Here is a 16,529-nt window from a genome sequence, read left to right on the forward strand (position 1 = left end):
CTCCGAGAGTAGAATCTTCACCACATTCTTGAGACTGTGCTGTGAGACACAGCAAACCTTATGGCAATGGTACGTATTGATATGCCATCCTGGAGGAGCTGAACTACCTCTTCAGCCTCTGTAGGTCCAGGTATCATGATCCCTAGCCAAATACAAAACTAATGAAAAACAGTCAGAAATGACGAGGAGGGAGATTGGGGGTTGTCTCATTGTTGCACCTGTTGTATATTTCAGTAATACTAAAGCAGCTGACCCTAACCTTAAGCAATCAGAAACAATTAATGTTAATGGTCATTAACTTCATAATAATTCATAATAATTTAACTCCTAAATGTATTATTAGGAAAAAGGAAGATGTAATGTCTGCATTCTCTCGATTTGCCTTTAGAGTTCTGAAAGTTTTGTATTTCTAAAAATTAACAGCATCTATAGTCTGTAAACATCCCTGCCAGTAATTCTGAATGAGAACTGGTCTAAAAACAGCAATCTACCAGCACCGAGCTGAGTTACAGTCACATAAAACCCACCCCCCCAACAGAAATACAGCCCTGGACATTACAATGAAAGCAAAGAGAGGGAAAAGAGGTGTTTGTGTATTTGTGCATGTGTGACGGTGAAGTAACACAAACAGCCCTTCTGTAGTTCCCCATGAGAGGAAGAATCAAGACTTCAAAAATGGCCCTCTCTGTGAGAAACACTTGGCTTCAGTACAACAACACGCACTCATCTCTCCACTAGAGCACAGGTATCACTGCAGATAATGAGCACTGAATATCATTAGCACAACACGCTAGCCTGCGTGCACCACACGCTTCACATCCCTGTGCCTATTAAAACTTTATTTATCGTTGTATCCATCCATCTACCACACTTCATAACACAACGAATTAAGCAGACACATGTGAGAATGACAGGGAAAAATATAGTGACTATTAGTGTTTTTTTTCAGTTTCCTGCTTTATATTACTTTGGACTGTTTAATGAAAAAAGTGTTCTTTTTTTTAACAATGACTTATTGAAAGTGTTCATTTTTAAAAGCATTAGTATTTTTGGTTGCTGTTATGAAACACCAACAACTTTGTGCGGTAAGCGCTGCCAGTTCAAACATGATTGTAGCCAACGTAATACAAAAATGGCAAAGTGGTGTTAAAGCTGTTACGAGAGGAGAATTAAGAGTTGTAAAGAAAAAATGATACAAAAACATCCTGAGTGATAGGGCTGTTCAATATAACGATATATATCGGATGACGATATGAAAACGTCTATCATTTCATTTTACGCTATCATTTGTTCCGTGGTGTCGCAAAATAAACTGTTTACGGAAATATTTTTTATCAATTTGATGGTCACTGTAGTGTTAATTTCTTAAAGTTCTCTCTTTCTCTTATTTTTAATATAGCCACACTACGGAAGGACAAGTGCCTGTTTTTATGCGTTGTCATTAGCAACAACGAAGGTAAAACCATTGCGTGCTCCACTGTCCGCTTATTTACACATAAACCTTTCACAATAAAGCTGAAGATCCTGTTGAGAGTTTTCAAAATAAACTGAATCACGTGAAAGAGTAAGCAGAGTGTGCACGGATGAGAAGCAAAAAAGAGGTGCTAAAAAATAGACCCTAGATTCAAACATTAGAGCGGGCTTTTCCCCGGAGCACACCATGTAATAAATACCCACAAAGAAAATGTCTAAAAATGTATAGTTTCATGCATCGGTCAAAACACTTGACTTCAGGTACACGACCAGCTAAAAAAAAAAAAAGACTTCACGCAAATCAAGTTGCCCGAGATTCAGAGAATTTTCAGAAAATGTAAAATTTTGTGATGTATATCGTTGTTGAGACGATAAATGTCTTATGTCAGAATATTAGATTCTGGTCATATTGCTGAGTGGTTATGGAAACAAAAATTATATTCTATATTTTAATGTCCTTCCGTTGGCTGCGCCTTCATCACACCATATACCTAGCATCTTCTTCTGTCACGCTAACGTCCTCCTTCACTACACCCATGAACGTCTCTGTGTTCTTCCTCTTTTCCTTCTGCCTGACAGCTCCATATTCAACATCCTAGCAATTCCAAATTTGAAGGAGCGCAAAACATAAAAGTTAAAGATTGTTGTATGCTAGCTAGCTTAATGATTGCAAAATCAATTGGGTATGATTTTAACAGCAAATAAGCAAATGCTGTAGTTAAACAATGGAAAAATGTCAAACTGTTTTAGAAAGGCTGATAAAATCTATGCAGAAATACAATGAGTTGTGTTTACTAACGAAAACCCTGTTACTAGACCTGAATACCAAATAATGGTGAAAAAAATAAATTATAGAAACTAAAAAAGTGAGAAAGTATTTAAAAAAAACACATTAAAACTTTTTAAATGTATGCCAGTTAAAATCTAAGATGGCAGACTTGCATTCATGCCTGTTATACTTGTTGACTTGTCCACTGCCTGGGGTGCATGCGCAGTTGGTGCATTGTAAAATCTCTACAGCTCAGTTTGCACAATCACAAAAAATTGGCAAGCATGCAGATGTCCAAATGGATCCTCATGCTCACCGTGTGAAGACGAGGTTTATGCGTGGAATCACAGACACTTAAACTGTAATTGAGGTCTTTGTGTTCCCACGAACTGCACTGGGCTGGTGAGGTCATTGTGAGGACACGTCCTGGTCCAAGGAAAATGCAAAATTCAACTAACATGAAAGATCTAGTTCATTCTAAACTACACCCTATAGCGTAGTTCTGATTGACTAAACTGATGGACTGGGAAGGTCATCAGTCATCCAGATCATTGTAGTCTAAGGAGCTTGGAAAGAAAAGTGTCTGGACTTCTTTAAGTTTCTTGAAGACGTTTCACCTCTCACCTGAGAAGCTTCTTCAGCTTCTTGAGTTCTAAGGTCAAATCGTGGAGAGTCCCAGATTTTTAAGCCCTATGGGAGTGTCCCCCAAGAGGGTCATGTACCCCCTATTGATCCTCTGCCTAATCACACGAGCCAAGGTGCAAAAATGGGTGTGGGTCCCAATCAGCCAAGGTATCGAATGAACAATTTTCTGTTTGACCAAAATTCCACAAGGGTAAGGACAAGGAAACATTCTGCCACCTACATCTTCAGGAAACCATCATGACAACAACTAGCACTTCATCATGTGATTTGCCAACAACTAATACTGCTTCTGCCCCTGAGAGCGGCCATCATGAGCCCTCACGAGCCTGCCACTCCTGCTGGGGGGGCATTTCATATAAAACTGTATTACATCCATGGCATGAAAGATTAATAATAACAATGACAACGGTACAAAATGCATTATATAATAATATGCACTGCCAATTGTCACCTTTGCTCTCTTATAGTTTTTTCAGATTTTTTGTCATTATCTTGAATTGCTAACCAGTCATTGTTTTCTGTGAACTGAAATAAATTCAAGTGTGTGCGACTTCATAGACCAAACATGACCCTGTTTAGAAACACTATTAAAAACATTTATAGTATACTACATAATACATATCATTATATCACTCACAGCAAGAATTATACTTGCCAGTGCTTCAATTTAACTTTGAGTGTTATATTTGAGTGGAGTGGACAAAGCAGGGAGTAACTTTTGGTTCACTGTGCCAGCCAAAATTAAAGTAATTAAATGAATCCATGTCAAGAGTAATTCAAACCTGGTCTAGTATCCGGCTACATAAGGCCTCCATTCAGCCAAAACTTTCCTCTTTAGAGCCAGTGCCTCGCGTACCAAGCTTTAGCAGGGAGTGGGACCACTATGTACAGCACACCAAAGCACTGATGGACACTCGTGGCAATCCAGCCCAGCCAATAAAGATCAAAGTGCTGGTTTGGCAGCTGCCCTAAGGACAGTCAGCCAAGGCCAAGAAAAATTCTAAACCCACACACAACTACACAAGTAGGGGAAGATGTTAAAGGCATCTCTGCCAGGTACGCCTGTCATGCAGTATCATGTTGAACAACCAGGCTTAATGACAATGAGGAAGTTTACAGTAGGGACCAATGCACCGAAACACTCGTGGGTCAGTAATCCCAACATACAAGCCACATATGACAGCCAGTAAGGTGTTAATTAAGCTAGGCTGCACGTTTTGATATGCTTGCATGTACAAAAGTTAGTTGTGGGTTCTTTGGGTCAGTTTTAGTGTCCAACAGGTCAACATTTGCAAAAACTGGGCAATTAAAGCTAGATTTAGAAACGTGGTTGCCCGACAGCTTAGGAGACAACACCAAAGGGTTAACAGACAAACATAAATCAGATACAGTTTTTGCTTTTTGAAGACGCAGTCTCTGAAATTATTGTAAATCAGTACTATAGCTAGATAGCTAGTGAATATATGCTGAATATGTTGACAGGTGTTCCCAAAAAAGACAAATCCTGCTTTAAAAAGACACCATAAGCTAGCTACAAAGCAAACATGTCACAATCAACAAATGAGAGATGACCAAGGATAGGTAAACAACAACAGACACACCAGCTATTAATACGTAAACACAATATCCATTTCTTGCAAGAATTAGGATTTTGTTAACTACTTGTGAAGATGCTTCCAGTTAACTACTAAATCCCTTTCTAAAAAGATGTATAATAACTAAGCTCTGTCCCACACTGACAATATTACACATCTTAAATGTCAAGATGATGAGTATGTTTCTTTTCTGGGCCTTGTAATCTCCCTATGTTTGCCTAGGACTGCTGCCACTTCCTCCCACATGTTTTCATTTGCAAATCTAAAGTTGTCCATACAGTGTATTGGTCTGTGTGCATCATCTACCTCTGAGGTGGCAGCGTGCATCTGACTGCAAGAATATCATCAAAGCAGATGAGTGTTTTGTTTTAGTCTCGTTATCATGCCATAAATTAAATTGTAATTGTGCTGTATTTATAAGGTAATATTTTCACAATAGAACTAATAGACGCGTGAAGACAGAAGACAGGGTCTGTTTTATGTACATGTATTTTCTTAAAGGTTTTGGTCAGAGTTATGTGCTCCAGAAAAGAGAGAAGAAAAGATGCATCACTCACCACTTTGTCCTCCTGCAGCCCAGTCAGCCATCCATGTATAATGAAAAGAAAGACAGAAAGAATGTGAACAAAAAAATGGTATCTGAAAGCATGGCAATGATCCTACTGTGCAAGCCTGCAAGTCACAAACACTGTCATACGCAGATATTTCAGTTTCCAATAATATTCCCATCACTGAAGATGAATGAAAATGCATTGCCCTTTAAAATTCCTCATTTACATCCACCACAAACACAAATACCTAACAGTTGCTGGCCTACAACAGCACATGACAAGATTCGTGCATGGTTATAGCCTCCCTAAATTAAAACGGAATGTTTCTGATTTATGAAAATGAGGTTAAAGCAAAACTATAAACCAACTTCAAGCTGAAAGAAGAATACAAAAATCTATCCGCTCTATCCTCAGTTCACAAATATGAACATAATCTATTTCATTGTTTAAAAGCATATAGAGCTAAAGCAGACAGCTTAGCTTGCCATAGGAAAGCTCTTTACTCTGTCCAAAGGCCTACCTACCAGCTCATTTCGAGTTCACTAGATAGTAACAATAACAATATAGTAATGTAACAGCTTCTTCTCAACCTAAAATGAATCTTTAAGCCACTGAGGCAACCCAAGTGATTAACAGACTACAGACTGCCCACAAACATTAGCAACAAGTAGTAGCAATCTCTGGTCACAGCTGACTCCATCTAAAATCAAAACTGTGCTGTTTGTGTACAGATTAAACCAACACTTAGTTTAATATTGAGTTTTAGAGGTAGGCATATACTTAAATTAGCGTTAGGCTAAGTGTGATCAATCTACAACCTTTAAACAAACCTAAGCTAATCCGCTAATGAATCTGGCTCTAGAGAAAGAGACATGATAAAAGACACAAGGCTCCGATTCTGCAACAGAAACTATAACAGTTAAAGCAGAACTTTATTTTAAAACCCTGTCCTGGGTTTCGGTGATGACTATCTTTGGTGAACTTGAGCTGTGTGCTGTCAAAATGTGTATTTTTTAATTGTTCTCCAAAGTTTTGGCAATCACTGAATGAAAAATAATCATCAATTCTGTGTCTCCAAAAGATGTAGATTTAGAAAGACACAGATTTGTATCTTAATGGGCACTGAACAACTGAATATTACTAATTTTTCTGTTAGACTGTCTCGTTAAGGAAACTGAAAAAGATTTGCTTCTGTATAAATGATTGTATTCCTTTAGTTATTTGAGTAAATGTCCAGTGGTGGTAAAACTCAAGCCGGTATTCTTGAGTAATTTCATGTCTTCCCTGAGTCGTAACGCATGTTTTCTGTTCACACTGAGCAAAGTTAACAAAGTATAATTAAACAGAAAGTCAAACAAACATTAATAAACAGTGTTGTGAGTCTGCTTGTGTGTATGTGTGCGTACCTGTCAATGTACCTTTCAAAAAGTTTCCACTAAATGTAACGCCCCACCCCCCTGCTGAACTCTCCCCACGTTAGCCACTAACTAATTAGGATGTACTTTTGAGCATTTGTGTGTTTGCGTGTGTGAGGTCATTAAATGCCACAGCGACAATTCAGGGGAGGGGATGTGGGGATTGGGGGGTAAGACGGGATGTCACTTATTTCAGAGGAAGACTTGCCTCCCAGCATCACCACACACGCACATACACCCCACTGTGTGTGTATAGGGCACCTCCGGACCCCTGGCAGAGCGAGACAGAGTGAGAGACACCCCCCTCTCCCATCCACTGCTCAGTCTAATGCCCAATTAACCTTTACCAGGTCTCTCTCACACACACACACATGGTAACACACACAGAGCTCAGATACAGTACATTTCGAGAGCACATACAGTACGACCCACGGCTCATCAGCTCCATCTGAGTTCCAACACCTGAGGCCTGATGTGATGTTCAGTGCGTGCTTTTATCACCAGCTGCTTGTAGGAAGTATACTGAGTGTAGATTTAATTTCAATTACTTATTCGTGTTTACAACGTTACCATAATTTAGAAAAAAAAAACATATTGCATCAAATAAGACTTGAATCTTGAGGATAACAGCATAAACTCAGCAGGAAAGCGAACATGCGTAGGTTGGGCACAAACAGCATCAGTCCATCTAAAATCAAACATTCCTGCTGCTCAACCGTCTCAAATTTCCTAGCAATCATTATACATGTCCAAACTTTGGGTCGTTCAGTTTTAATGCAAATCAGAGATGGCTGAGCAGAAACTATTGTAAAAATGTGATGATTTGAGATTTTAGTGACCCAGGTCTTTAATGAAATGTATGCACATATTTAAATAACTTATTTTCTGACTTGTGATTAGAGCGCCATCTGGAATCTCCGGTATTTTGTTCCTGCTGAACAAGACGACATGCTGATTTTTGCTTTAGTGGCACAACTTGTCGTACTTGCTCAATCCAGCAAATACAACAAGTCGATTCATGCTGGAGTCATTTTTGCAACTAAGAAATTTATGTTAAAAAGTATTGCGCGTGCTTTATTTTACATTAAACTATATGCCAATCAGAAATGGTCACTGACTGTCTTTTTCAATATTCGTATTAAGGTGTGCTCAAATATGGGATTTTGCAGGACTGCTGGAGTTTTATTTTTTCATATTATTAGTAGCCAATACTTTTGGGGAATCTGTCCCAAATGACAGATTGTGGTTCATTTTGATGTTGAGAAAGATCAGTGAAAATGTCAGGCTTTTATCTTTGAAATATTCCTGTTCTAACGTTGCCATGTCTGAAAAAAAGGCTCGAAAGTGGGTCAGTGGACGCCTAGGAATAAAACTCTGCATATCTCTTAGTTCAGTATAGTGTACACACAAATTTAATAAAAGGAAAATACTTCTGTGTTTATATATATATTAGGGCTGCCACAAACGATTATTCTGATAGTCGACTAGTCACCGATTATTTTTGTGATTAGTCGACTAATCAGATCATCACCCATTGGACGTAAAACCTACAAGCTGTAGGTTGCACCAGCAGCATCTGCTCTTATCTAACTATCATTAGCTTACAGCTTTAAGTGTTTAAGGTGCTAACTAAAAATAAAGACAAGATGGTAGTTTATTAAATTTTAATTAAACTTGCAGATTGTTTCGGTGAAGTTTAATAAACTCCTTGCTATCTAAAATATAACAGGACACCGGAGTATATTCTGGAGCATCTCACACTTCTGATAATCAGCTGTCTGCTTGACGTTTATTCAGCTGTGTAAAAACTATAACTTTAATCTCAGCCAAACCGATTTACTCAGGAACAAATAAAATACTAAAAAAAAAGCCAAACAATAACATTTTAAAGTTATCTACGTGACGGCCGGGAGTCCGGTGTTCTCACGGCTCTAGTTAGCCTTGCCCCCAGTTAGCTATCGAGCTAGCGGGTAACAGACGTCTCCGAAAACGTCGGAGCGCTTTTGAAAATATGCGGTGTCTTAATAAACTGAGCAGATATTTGAGGTTTACACAGCTACATTCTCGCCTGAAAATATGTTAAACGTTTATTTTGTGACCCAGAAAGAATAATAAGAGTAATATTAAAACTAACTAGCTGCCGCCATTGTTGGAAACTGAGCCGGGCGCTATGAATTCTGGGACAGAGCTTCTTCTTCTTCGGGGTTTAAGGGCAGCTGGCATCCTTGTACATGCAGTGCTGCCATCTTCTGTTTCAGTCCGTTATTACACTCTTAAATCCTGCTATTATTCCTGCGTCTTTTGGGATCTTACAAAGCTTCAAACGACGCGTCGACTATTAAATTAGTCGTCGACGATTTTGATAGTCGACGTAATCGTGACTAGTCGACTAATCGTGGCAGCCCTAATATACATTACTGTGTTTTTTACATTAACCTATTTAATTCTGTATTATTGTATCTGTATACTGTTCATTTTACTAACGTATAAAGCAGTTTGGGTTGTAGGATTGTGATCATGTTCTTTTTTACAATACAGAAAAGAATGCATATTGAAGATATACAAATTAAAGAGCGTGTACATCACTCGATATTATACTTGTGATACTTTTTAATATCCAAACTCTTCAAATGTGACAGTGCTGTATTTCTTCCAGACAGCTGCAGCTCTGTCCGGGAACTGATGCATATTGCTGTTTAGGAGAATGAGTTTCAATTCAACCTTTAATAACGATCAAAGTATTATCTTTTGTCCTCTATTCTTTTTGCCCTTCACACTGAAACGTGTGGAGGATACTGCATCACACTTTTGTGAGGGCAGGTTTAATATTTGCTATATTGCTGTGTGCTACTTCACAAGGATAAAAATATGTGTTTTTGTGCTGAGAAAGTGTAGCCTTCCCTCACCGTGTTGGATCGCAGGGACACACGCCCCCCACAGCGAGCGCAGAACTTGGTCTGGCAGTACGAGCACGGGTTCCCACAGCCATCTGCGAACTTGGTCTTGTGGCAGATGCCACAGGTCGGCGCGTCGTCGCGGTGAACGGCCGAGCCTGCCGCTGCCGTGGCCTGTCGGATCACAGTCTCTCTGTAGCTGGATAACTGCTGCTGGATACCTCTGCAAAAATAAAATCAAACAGAAGCATGAAGACTTCTGCATTTTTGAAAGGAGGCCACGTTATAAGTTACCATCTCAGGATACATTTCAAAAACGAAATGTGCTAATACACTTGAAGGAAAGGATGTGTCAAATGTCACCCAAGCTCTCTTGAATTTCACTGGTGTTTTTTTCACTTCAGTCCAAGCGTATTTTACTCCTTACTGTGTCGTAATCGAGCTCTTTACCGTTTTAGTTTGTGAGGACATGTTTTACTTTCTATTTCACCATCCTCAGCAACAATGCGCGTCTCTGTAATGCTAAACACAGCAATGGTTTGAGCTGTGGATTTATGTGTCACCAATGCTACAATTTACTAATTAGAACAAGAGTATAACTTTTTTTAATGCTAGCATCCACAGCGTCATTATGAAGGTTAATTTATTAAATGTGCACTCATCCCACTCTGTGGACTGGGAGGTAAAGTACAAGTTTGCGGGTCTACCCACATTAAAAACCAAGAAAGAGTCCAGCATGCATATTTTAACCTAAACCGTTAGCTTTTCATAAACTTAACCAAGAAGATTTGTTTTATAAACCTAAGTAAAAAAGAACTGCTTTGCAGCAACACCACTGCCTTAAACTGTAGTTTCTCTAACAACCACTTGAGGCTGGTTAATCTAACTGGCTAATACTCAAAGTATAACACTGCCTCTGCTGGTTTAGTCCTCATGCAGAAGAGCATCCTGCTGCCAGGTGTTCCCCAGGTCAGGGACACAGATGCACCCAGCCATCCATGTGAAGAAAAAAAAAAAGATTGATCACTTTCTTCCATTGCTCTGTTGTCCAGGTCTCATGTGCACATTGTTATTGCTTTTGGACAGGGGTCAGCATGGCCACCCTGACTGGTCTGCAACTCTGCTGCCCCATGCACAACAAACTGTGATGTTCTGTGTATTCTGACACCTTTCTACCAGAACCAGCCGTAACTTTTTCTATAATTTGAGCTACAGTAGCTCGTCTGTTGGAGCGGACCTCACAGCCGGCCTTCACTCCCCATGTGCATCAGTGAGCCTTGGCTTTCATGACCCTGTTAATGGTTCACCCCTGTTCTGACCACTGCAGACTGGGAACATCCCACAAGAGCTGGAGATTTGGAGATGCCCAAAGCTGGCCCAGTCATCTGGCCATCACAGTTTGAACCTTGTTAAACTCACTCAAAATCTCACACTTTCCCATTTTCCCTGCTTCTAACATCAACTTTGAGGATAAAATACTCACTTGATCCCTGATATATCCCACCCACTAACAGGTGGCATGATGAAGACATAATCAGTGTTATTCACTTCCCATGTCAGTGGTCATAATGTTATGTCTGATCGCTGTAATGTTTAATGTGGCAAAAAAACAGAATGAAATAAAGATCCTGCTGCATCTGTAAAAAAAACAAAACAAAAACAAAAACAAATGTTATGGAAAAATCATAAATCCACAGAATACTACTGCTTTGATCCACTAGGTTTAAGCCTTCCACAGTAATTCCACACACTGTGGATCACTGCAAACGCAAAAAGTTAAAGGACAGAAAGATACAATAAGAAATTACAAAAGAATGATTGTTTTACTGGATAAATAATAAAGAAAGGGGAGGAGAAATGAACTGAAACCACAGTATGAAGGAGACAGTTGTTGCATTAAGTTCAGTCGATATCAGCCACTCTCCACACTCTCTGTGTTTTGGTGCAGTCAACTCTTTTTGTGTGTGTGCTTTTGTTTCAGGCTGCTTTGCCAACACAAGAAACTCTTCGAATCGATATGAGAAAGAGAGGGGAAGAGTATTGGTTTTATCAAAGGCATTACAGTATGCTGATTAATTGGATTTCACACTGTGGAGATTGAGGAGAGAGCAAATAGAGGGGAAACAGACCAAAGAGGAGAAGAGCTGATGAATAAGGTGAGGACAGAGGATGTACTTCTTTATGTTTCACTTCCAAACACTACTCGGCATTCCCATATGGAAAAGAAATAGTAAAAACTTATAAAAGGCTTGCATAAGATGGCCTACTTCATATAGTGAAGGCTTATATGACTTACTCATGAAAGTGGCCACTTTCGTATATTGTTTTAGTAAGTATCCAAAACATACAAGTTTCATTTATATAATTTTTCTAGGGATCTTATATCTGTTTTCACTCTTGTATGCTTTTCATACAAGTTTCACACAAGACAGATACAAACTTTATAAGACTTATATACATCTTTTCCATATGGGATAACATGTACTAGGCTACAGGCATTTATTAGAGCTGAAGAAGACCAGCCAAATTACACATAATTAAAAACTACATTGAGTTAAATGACTACAATCATAATATAAAGACACTGTGATTTAATTTTAAAAGCCTGGAAGAGCACGCAACACCAGTTGGCCCCTCTGGCCAACTGGTGTTGGCCAGAGGGGCCGATGGCGCGATATGGCAGCCTCGCTTCTGTCAGTCTGCCCCAGGGCAGCTGTGGCTACAACTGTAGCTGCCTCCACCAGTGTGTGAATGTGAGAGTGAATGAATAGTGGCATTGTAAAAGTGCTTTGGGTGCCTTGAAAAGCGCTATATAAATCCAATCCATTATTATTATTATTATTACAATCATAATATAAAGACACTGTGATTTAATTTTAAAAGCCTGGAAGAGCACGCGATATAAAAAACAGCAACAAATGCAAACTTACAGACAAGGAGACAAAAGTAGGACAACCATGGTCCAGAGCCCCTTCTCGTCATCTTTTAACACACAATACCCCCCTGTACCAATGTGTTTATGAACAAAAACCTTTAAAAAGTGCACGTTGGGAGGCAGGCAGAAGGCAGGTGTTTCAGTGCTATCTATTCAATTCAATTCAATTTTATTTATATAGCGCCAAATCACAACAACAGTCACCTCAAGGCAGACTGGGACCAGTTTTTTCTGTTTTGACTTGACGTTAAATAAAAAAACTAAAATGAAAAAGTTTAGGTTCAAATATGGCACATGTTGTCTATCTGCAGAAGGTTTCTTTGGCGATCATGGTTAGACTCATCATGACAACACCATCTTTTGCCAAAAACTTCACGCCTTCCATTTCAGACATTAAAGAACTCCTATAAAATTCTGCCTGCCCTGCATGTTTCAGAAGAAAACATCCAGCGGGTCATAATGTGAATCCGCACATCCACACATGTGCTCCTGACCAAACGTCAGTATGTGATGACCTGCAGATGAAAGCGGGTTGACTGTTAGTCCATTCACTGTTTCACCACAGGAAGCAGGTTGAGCATTTCCTCGTCTTGGTCTCATGATACTGAATTTGCCAAGCGACGGGTGGACAAACCATACTGAAGTCTCACATACATGTGTATCTGCGAGGGAATTTCTTTCAACTCACTGCTAAATATGGAATGAAGAATGAGACATAAAGTCCTTTAATATCACGGACATATAGAGCAGCTTAATAGTTCATTGAGGTAAAGCTCAAGACATTTTTTGATGACCATCAGGACTGAGTGAACCCTGTGACAAGTACTGCTAAATGACATGAAAACAAAATAGAGATATAGAGATTTATACAGAGATATTTATTTAAAATATAAGCAAATTACTATAAATGCAACAATCTGTGGTTTAATGATCAGCCTGCAGATAAATTTAGATGTGAACTGAGTAGGGTACAATTTAAGGTTTTACAACTGGAATCTTAAATTATTGACCAAAGAAATCGGTGCATGTGCTGTGTCCCTTAAATGCCACAGGCCTGGCAAAAAAGTGCTCATAGAGCAGCTTTTTGCTAGTAATGAAATAATACGGCAGTGAGCTTAGGGATGGTGTGACATTAATATTTATGATGTGTTAGAGAGGGAAAAGAAAGAGGAAAGGAGCAAGTCGTCAAAGAAGAGGTGGGAAGAGACCTTACAGGAAGACAAAGTAGATAATTAGAAGAATAGAAGAAAAGGGGAATAACCGGGAAAAAGGAGAAAAGACCCAAAAAATTAAGTTGTGTAAAATTAGAAGAAAGGAAGGAGGATGGATGAGAAGAAAGACGACAGGAGAGGACATACAGTAGGGAGAAAGAAAGGGAAAAACAAAGAGGTGAAGTGAGGGCGGAAAGCGAGGGGAGGAGAGATGAGGATGAAACGAAAGAAGAGGTGGCAAGAAAAGAAAAAAGGGGAGGAGAGGAAAACAAACCAACAAGTCACAGAGACAGAGAGGATCTATGAAGAAATCAAAAGAAGGAAAAGGGGACATGAAGATTAAAAAGACAGGAGAAAGGGAGGGGAAATGAGGAAAGGAAACAAGGTGGAATGGTGGGGGGAGGAGAACTAAGAGAGACTGAAGAACAGAAGTGGGGAAAAGAAATGCGAAGAGGAGAAAGTGAAAGGGAAGAAGAAGAAGAGGCAAAGCAGAGGAAGATGGAAGAGGAAATGAAGAGATGAAAAGTGAAAAGTGAAAAAGTGAAAGAATGGAGGGACAAAAGAGAAGCAGGGAAGTGGAGTATATAAGAAACACCAACTGTTTAATCGCACTGTCATAAAGACAAACTGCTCCTTATCACAATCATCGAACAGAAATCCATGCCTTTGTGGCAGCCTGGTAGCAAAAGTGCATACAGAGATGAGGTTGTGGCGGAGGAATGGATCACACACAGGACACTCCAGATATTAATGCTCCGTTATTGTTTTTAGATTTATTGCTCTCAGTTTAAATGTATTCTTATCTCTCCATCACACTTTGGGCAGTTCTGGTTACGTATAACAGCACCAACCCTGTTACAGCACTGTCTGTCAGACAGGCCTGCTCCCATCTGATATCTGTATCAGCAGATAACAGAAGACAAGATACTTGTACTGTGTGACTGTTCCCATGTGAACAGTCACAACATAACTTCTCCATCCTGGCGCAACGTTACCTCAGATGCTTTAGGAACAACATCGACTGTAGCTGCTAAACGCAACAGAACACGATTTTCTGCAGCACTACTTACAGACCGGGGCTCAGCGGTGCAGGATGCTCCCCCATCGGCTCAGGCGGTAAAAAAAACTACAAGTTCCAGCAGCTGAGGCCCGAGTAATCAAAGTCCACCAACTAGTTGTTTGCTTGAGATTTGGCCATTGCTCCTTTGGGTGCAACAAGACAAACCGTTGCCTCTAAATACAGCCTTCAGAGATGTCAGGGCCCAGTAGGTGAAATACAAGCTTTACCTCTGTAAATGTTAGCACCTGCTCAAACACACACACACACACACTTCCTGGGAGTAACAGCCAAAGGGCACAGAGAGGTCACCTGCTGCTGCAGCGCTGCAGGATTTACTTCCTGATCCGTGGCTCTCACTGAGCCCGTCCTAACCCACGGCTCCTGTCAGCTGCTAATAGATTTAGACCAGTATCCAGTACGGACTTGATTTATGGAGCCTGCGTGGTTGGTTATGCGTATTGTCGATCTGATCAATATGACACCAGTTGTCCGTGGGGAAGCCTTCAACCCGAACTGAATAAGATGTTGCTGTTCAGGTTCAGCACGAGAGGGATTTACGTTTAGCTTTTTATGACGATTATCAGCATCTTATTTGTTATTTCAGAGGTGTTACTGTTGATGACGCATGGCTGCAGTCCAAAATAGCTTCTATTGGTATTAGGTCTAATAAATCCATGTTGGCTGGAAGTAAGTATTCCGAGTATTAAATGCACAGAAGGTGATCGGGGCATTTGCTCATCCTTATTACATCTCATTTTCCTCCATCCTCAAGATCATTCTTTGTTGGGGGTTCAGTGAGTTCTTTCATTTTTGCCCCCAAACATTTAACTTCTACCTTTCCACACATTTTGACACATTTTACCTTTGTCTGTTATTTTTCTATTATTTCCATCTCACAGGCTGTATTTAAAAGATGGAAGTAGCCACTGTGAACTCACCCATTTGGGGCCAGTCGTACGGTTGGATATATTTACAAAATGTGATTTTTTTTTTCCGTTCAGTTACCAAATATATGATCCACAGCTACACATCCAGCTAGATTTGATTTAGAAAAGATAAGAGTAGTTATTGTAAAGACAGAGATACAGAGAGCCTCACTGTGTCATGTTGAATTGTCAGCTGGTACCAAACATTATGTTTTCCTTGAGAGAAAAACAGGTTGGGTCTAAACTGGTGCATAAAACTTCAGCAGAATGTATAAAACAGTATTTAAATTGTTTTTTTCATCCCAAATGCTAAATCCAAGCCTACATCCATGCTGCTATTTGCCTTCTATTCTGAAAGTAGTCATTTCCAAAGTGTGGGTCGATGCCCCCTGGTGGGCCGTGAAGGAACTGTTGGTGGGCTACAGTAACTTTGAAATTAAGTATGTAAGGTTACATATTTATATAAATGTATTTGTATAAAAAATAGATGAAAACTGGTGATAGGAGGTGGTTAGTTTCTAATGTTACTCATTACTCTGACCTAAATCTACTGCTCTTGTATTAAAGTTTGTGTGCCAGTGGTAGGTGGTAGCAACAGAGTAGCAATTTATAGTTAACAGCCTGTGTTGTTTGCATTTCTTAAATAAAAATTTCAAGAAAATTCATCACTTTCTCTTATACTTTGAGTAAAGTGAAGATTTCAGATTGGCTGGGCCGAATGGGATTTTCTGTTTTTTTAGGTGGCCGCGGGACTCTTGGCTTTGGGAATGGCTGCTGAAGAGGATCACAGGGGGGATGGAGCTCAGCCCAGCTGATATGGGAGCAGGAAGGGACGACAAGATCACCCAGAGAACATTGAGAAAACACGTGGAGTAGGAACATACAGTATATACACAAAGGCCACAGCCAACCTGAAATGTTTTTTTTTATCTGTGATTTACAGTTATGGGTCAAAGGATTTTGATCACATGACATCCCAGCTTGCGTAAGCCCATAGAGCAAGGGTTCTCAAAGTTCCCCCAAAGTCCCCAAACAGCCACTAGAGGAATTTTGCG

The 16,529-nt window shown here is 39.8% G+C and overlaps 1 protein-coding gene across 15 annotated transcripts in view; it reads right to left on the bottom strand.

Moving 5' to 3' along the window:
- rims1a (regulating synaptic membrane exocytosis 1a) overlaps nucleotides 1-16,529 on the bottom strand; it is a 118,348-nt gene that overhangs the window by 73,747 nt on the left and 28,072 nt on the right. For 14 of the 15 annotated variants that reach the window (XM_086258304.1, XM_086258303.1, XM_086258301.1 and 11 more), the window contains exons 3-4: nucleotides 9,355-9,565; nucleotides 5,040-5,051 (exon numbers count right to left, since the gene is read on the bottom strand). In XM_086258304.1, coding sequence (XP_086114430.1) covers nucleotides 5,040-5,051; nucleotides 9,355-9,565 — 223 coding nt within the window. The remainder of the gene's footprint in view (nucleotides 1-5,039; nucleotides 5,052-9,354; nucleotides 9,566-16,529) is intronic. The other variant, XM_086258302.1, reaches the window with a different exon arrangement.

The sequence above is a fragment of the Aulonocara sp. 'chitande type north' Nkhata Bay genome, linkage group LG13, assembly GCF_057382095.1.
Source record: "Aulonocara sp. 'chitande type north' Nkhata Bay isolate Kocher_YH1m ecotype deep benthic linkage group LG13, A_spYH_male_GT1.1, whole genome shotgun sequence".
Classification (NCBI taxonomy): Eukaryota; Metazoa; Chordata; class Actinopteri; order Cichliformes; family Cichlidae; genus Aulonocara; species Aulonocara sp. 'chitande type north' Nkhata Bay.